This window comes from Salvelinus fontinalis, unplaced genomic scaffold (assembly GCF_029448725.1).
Source record: "Salvelinus fontinalis isolate EN_2023a unplaced genomic scaffold, ASM2944872v1 scaffold_2298, whole genome shotgun sequence".
Classification (NCBI taxonomy): Eukaryota; Metazoa; Chordata; class Actinopteri; order Salmoniformes; family Salmonidae; genus Salvelinus; species Salvelinus fontinalis.
The window spans coordinates 1-4,646 of NW_026602507.1; the positions used below are offsets into that span (position 1 = coordinate 1).

Here is a 4,646-nt window from a genome sequence, read left to right on the forward strand (position 1 = left end):
GACCCACTGGTCAAGGCCTCCCTGGTCAGCAAGGGCCCAGATCCCCTGGTCAAGGACCCCCCGGGCAGCAAGGACCCAGACCCTCTGGTCAAGGACCCCCCGGGCAGAAAGGGCCCAGACCCCCTGGTCAAGGCCCCCCTGGCCAGCAAGGACCCAGACCCCCTGTCTCCGGACAAGGGCCCCCTGGGCAGCAAGGACCTAGACTCCCTGGCCCCGGTCAAGGGCCCCCTGGGCAGCAAGGACCCCCTGGCCCCGGTGCACAACCAGGCGGGCCAGCTAAAGCTGGGGGTCCCCCTGGTCCACAAGGCCCTGGTAAACCACCTGGAGGTGGGCTGTGTCCGCTGTGCAAGAGTACCCAGCTCAACGTGGGCTCCAAGGAGCCGCCCAACTACAGCAACTGTACCATGTGTAAGAACCAGGTCTGCAGCCTATGTGGATTCAGCCCCCCAGACTCGGAGGTAAGAGAAGGCCCTCTCTCTCTAGCTTGCTTTCTTCCTCTCTCTCTCTTTCTCCTGTTCTCTGGTATATATTTATACTAACCTTTCTCTCTCTCTCCACCGTATTTCCATTTTCCCACACTTCCTTTGTCGCTATTCCTCTCTGTCTCTCTTGCTCTCTCTCTTACCCTTAAAATGTATTTGTACTGTAGTTTGTACTGACTGCGGGTCTATTATATGGTGTTTTTTTGCATCACATTCTGTCTCAGATGTATCAGACACTTCATTCAATTAAATGTCTACTGCCAGTGTCGTTGCATAGATACAACAACCAACGTATGCCTTGAATTAGTTTAAGTTTTCGGTTTCTGTTTATTAGTACAAAATTCACCCAGCATGTCTAAATGACATTTCACCTTCACAAGAGAAGCACAGTACACCATTACAGTACAAAATATACATAAAAAAGGTGAATCAATAAAAACCAACAGTTAATTCTGATACCTAAAGAAGCCAAGCGATAGTTTTTAAGCATTAGCATTTTTAGCATGAGCCTTTTTAGCATCAGCCTTTTTAGCATGAGCCTTTTTAGCATCAGCCTTTTTAGCATTAGCCTTTTTAGCATTAGCCTTTTTAGCATGAGCCTTTGAGCATTTAGCATTCTAGAGATGCCCATGCAGTCAGGCCTAGCTCTGGAAATGCCCCTCATATTAACGCCACACAGCTTGAGGAACAGAGGGGCCATATGGACAGTGGGGAAGCTATCAAGGTGACTCATGTCATGGGCACAGGAAGCCTCCAACCGCCGGCCACTGGCAGATTTCAGTAACCAACCACACGAGCCATGCACCCCCGAGGCATGATGCCTGTTGAAACTGAGGTCGGCAGGCGATCTAATACTTATCCATATAAGGTATTTATTGTAGATATACAGAAAATACAATACAAATAATGAATTCAAAGATTTGGTCATCAGTGCCCCTCTCAAAAAAGTATATCTTTGCACACGCTATCAGATAAAACAGCAGAATCACAAAGTGGTCATATTTTGCATCTCTTTTTCTGGGGGTAGAATTATTGAGCATGGTAATCACAAAGAGGGAACAGAAATGTGAGTGTAGTTCTATGCAAGACACTGATAATAACCATGTCAATATTGTCCTCTTTTGTCGGGTTTCTTGTTGAAGACAATGGTAACCAAGGCCATGTCCTGTGTAGTGAACAAACACATTACACTGTAGCTAAGCTTGTTGTCAGGATATGTGAGGAAACTCCATCTTTAGAACAAACATACAGTATATATCATGTAGGAAATCAGTATGATTATCTAATGATATATGTATAAAGTCTTACTGATGCATCAATATAGTGGTTTCCCATTTCTAACTAACCATGAAATGCATCTACTTTCATCAGAGTACTTTTCTTATATTTCAACAATGAATCAACCAATAAACATTTCACATAAAACAAATAAAATGGTTTGTAATGATAGGATTTTTGCCTCAAATTAGAGAAATGTTCCATTTGTAATTCAGCCTTGTCGAATAGTACATTTAATGGTGGTTCTGCAAATTGCCACGATCTGCAAATACAGCTCCCGTTACTGCAACACGTAATTAGTATAAATCATTCACTGTGCTTTTAAATCCCTCATGAACCGAGCGAAAAACAATTTACAGTGTGAAAAGAGAATCATGCATGTTATTGAAATGTACTAATTAAGTTTTTTTTCTCTGAATTACTGTGATGTTTCACTTAAAGGAAAGGATTGTGTTTGTGTGTGTGTGTGTGTGTGTGTGTGTGTGTGTGTGTGTGTGTGTGTGTGTGTGTGTGTGTGTGTGTGTGTGTGTGTGTGTGTGTGTGTGTGTGTGTGTGTGTGTGTGTGTGTGTGTGTGTGTGTGTGTGTGCGTGCGTGCGTGCGTGCGTGCGTGCGTGCGTGCGTGCGTGCGTGCGTGCGTGTGTGTGTACCTGTATATACACTACATTAGGGCTGGCATATTGGGATGTGATATCGCAATATTGTTTTCATGGCAAATATAAAAATACAAAGCAGAACATACTGTTTGGTCCTTTAAAAACCTGCTGTATGTAAAATATTGTGTGTTATAACTTGGAAAATAAATACATGTGACTCTGGATGACAACATAATGGTATTTGTTTCCAACATTACGGCTGTTTTCCTAAAGAAGTTCAATCCGCTTCCTGTTTTGTTTCCTTGCCACGTTACTAATGAGTATCGCGATACTGGTACCGTCCCGGCCATACAGTACATGTGTGTATATGTGTGTGTCGTATGTGTGTCTGACCATGTTTTGGATCTTTTCAGGGCAAAGAGTGGCTGTGTCTCAACTGCCAGATGCAGAGGGCTATGGGGGGTATGGATGACCCTCCTATGATGGGCAGGGGCTCTGCCCCTCCTTCACCCTCAAGGAAAGACCCTGACAAAGATGGCAAGAAGCCCAATCTACTGATTAAGCAGCAGAGCATCTCTGACAGAGGCTTAACCCCTCCAACCACGCCCAAGCAGAAATCCCCCGGCCCATTTTCACCGAAAGGCAGCCCCCAGCCCTCCCCGGCCAAAGGTAAACAGGAGTCCAGCTTCTTTGGGGGCCTGGGGGGCATCAGCCTAGGGGGGCTCACCGACGTGGCCAAGCCTCCAGCCGCTGCCTCCCAGGCGGCCGAGTCCATCACAGGAACAATGTTCAGTGGCTTTGGTGGGTTCACTGGATCAGCCAAACCTGATCGGGCCAAAGCCGCTGCTGGTCCCCAAAAAACAGCAGAGTCGGTGACGGGAAAGATGTTCAGCGGGTTTGGTGGTTTTACAGAGACAGCCAAGCCCCCGGCGGCTGCCTCCCAGATGTTTGGCTTTGGCTCGTCCATTTTGAGCTCGGCCACCAACCTCATGACCACCGACTCTGTGGACTCTGTAGATGAGAAAGCTGGTTCTCCTGCCGATTCTCCTGCCGGTTCTCCTGCCGGCTCTCCCCCAGACTCCCCCTTCTCTGCCCCCTGTTCTCCCCTCGGTTCTCCCCCGGACTCTCCCTTCTCCGCTCCCGGGTCTCCCCCCGACTCAGACAGCCCTGACACCCCGCCTGCCTCCAAGAAGCCCCCCAAACGTGCCGTCTCCCTGCTGAAGGACCAAAAGTCCATAGAAGCAGATTCCTCCGTTGAGCCTCTGAAAGCGGGGGAGCCGCTTACTATGGCAACAGGCTCGGGGGCCCAGGAAAACTGCCCTCTGTGTAAGGTGGAGCTGAACGTTGGATCAGCAGACCCCCCTAACTACAGCAACTGCACTGAGTGCAAGAAGAGTGTGTGCAACCTGTGTGGCTTCAACCCCACACCTCATCTTGGTGAGGTAAGACCAGTACAGCCCTCACTACTGCTAAAATAGAAACAGTTCTGCTGAAAGGTACACAAACCATACAAGGACTTCAGCCGTTTCCATTGTTACAGTAGGTGGGTTAGGGCTACAGTCTTCTGTACACTCCATGTTGTTCAGTCACTCACTGGCTATTTAAAAACCACGTCTGCAGTCAATTTGGTTTCTATATCTTCCAATTGTAATCAGGACACAAATATTGACACCCTGTTTAAAGGTACAGCTCTTACCATAAGTGAACCTGAACGTTGGTCACGGTCTTGGTTGTCATGACTGCTGCAAGTGTTTGACCTTTGAGGGAGTGGTTTGTGGTCGATGTGTTTAGCCTTCCCTAGCCTCCTAGCTGCACTGTAGTCTAACTCTAAGCCATTGTGGGGCTAGGTTAATAAGGCTAAATGAATGCCATTTAAATGGCCATCTCATTATTGAGCTTTATTCACACTTCAAAAGGATGCCACTTGACTCTGTAATCTAAGAGAGGGGTGTGTGTGTGTGTGTGTGTGTGTGTGTGTGTGTGTGTGTGTGTGTGTGTGTGTGTGTGTGTGTGTGTGTGTGTGTGTGTGTGTGTGTGTGTGTGTGTGTGTGTGTGTGTGTGTGTGTGTGTGTGTGTGTGTGTGTGTGTGGTCATAGGAACCAACTACTCTTTGATTTATTACTAGCGTGTCCCATTGACACTGAATTAACATACATCACTTACATTCAGTTCCCAAGAACAGATGGTTTATGGGGTCATCGAATTGTATTAATAGAAGAACTGCACAGAATTTCATTCAGCTCAGCAAATCAAAGCTCGCTGTCAAACAGTATTCTGAGGGGAAAATACAGC

General features: G+C 47.1%; 1 protein-coding gene across 1 annotated transcript; it reads left to right on the forward strand.

The window, feature by feature from the left end:
• Positions 1 to 6: 6 nt before the first annotated feature.
• On the forward strand, positions 7 to 4,389 carry LOC129850767 (protein bassoon-like). Its single transcript, XM_055917011.1, has 2 exons — positions 7 to 458; positions 2,768 to 4,389. Exons 1-2 carry the CDS (start codon positions 405 to 407, stop codon positions 3,830 to 3,832), a joined length of 1,119 nt encoding a protein of 372 aa, XP_055772986.1. The 5' UTR covers positions 7 to 404; the 3' UTR covers positions 3,833 to 4,389.
• Positions 4,390 to 4,646: the final 257 nt, after the last annotated feature.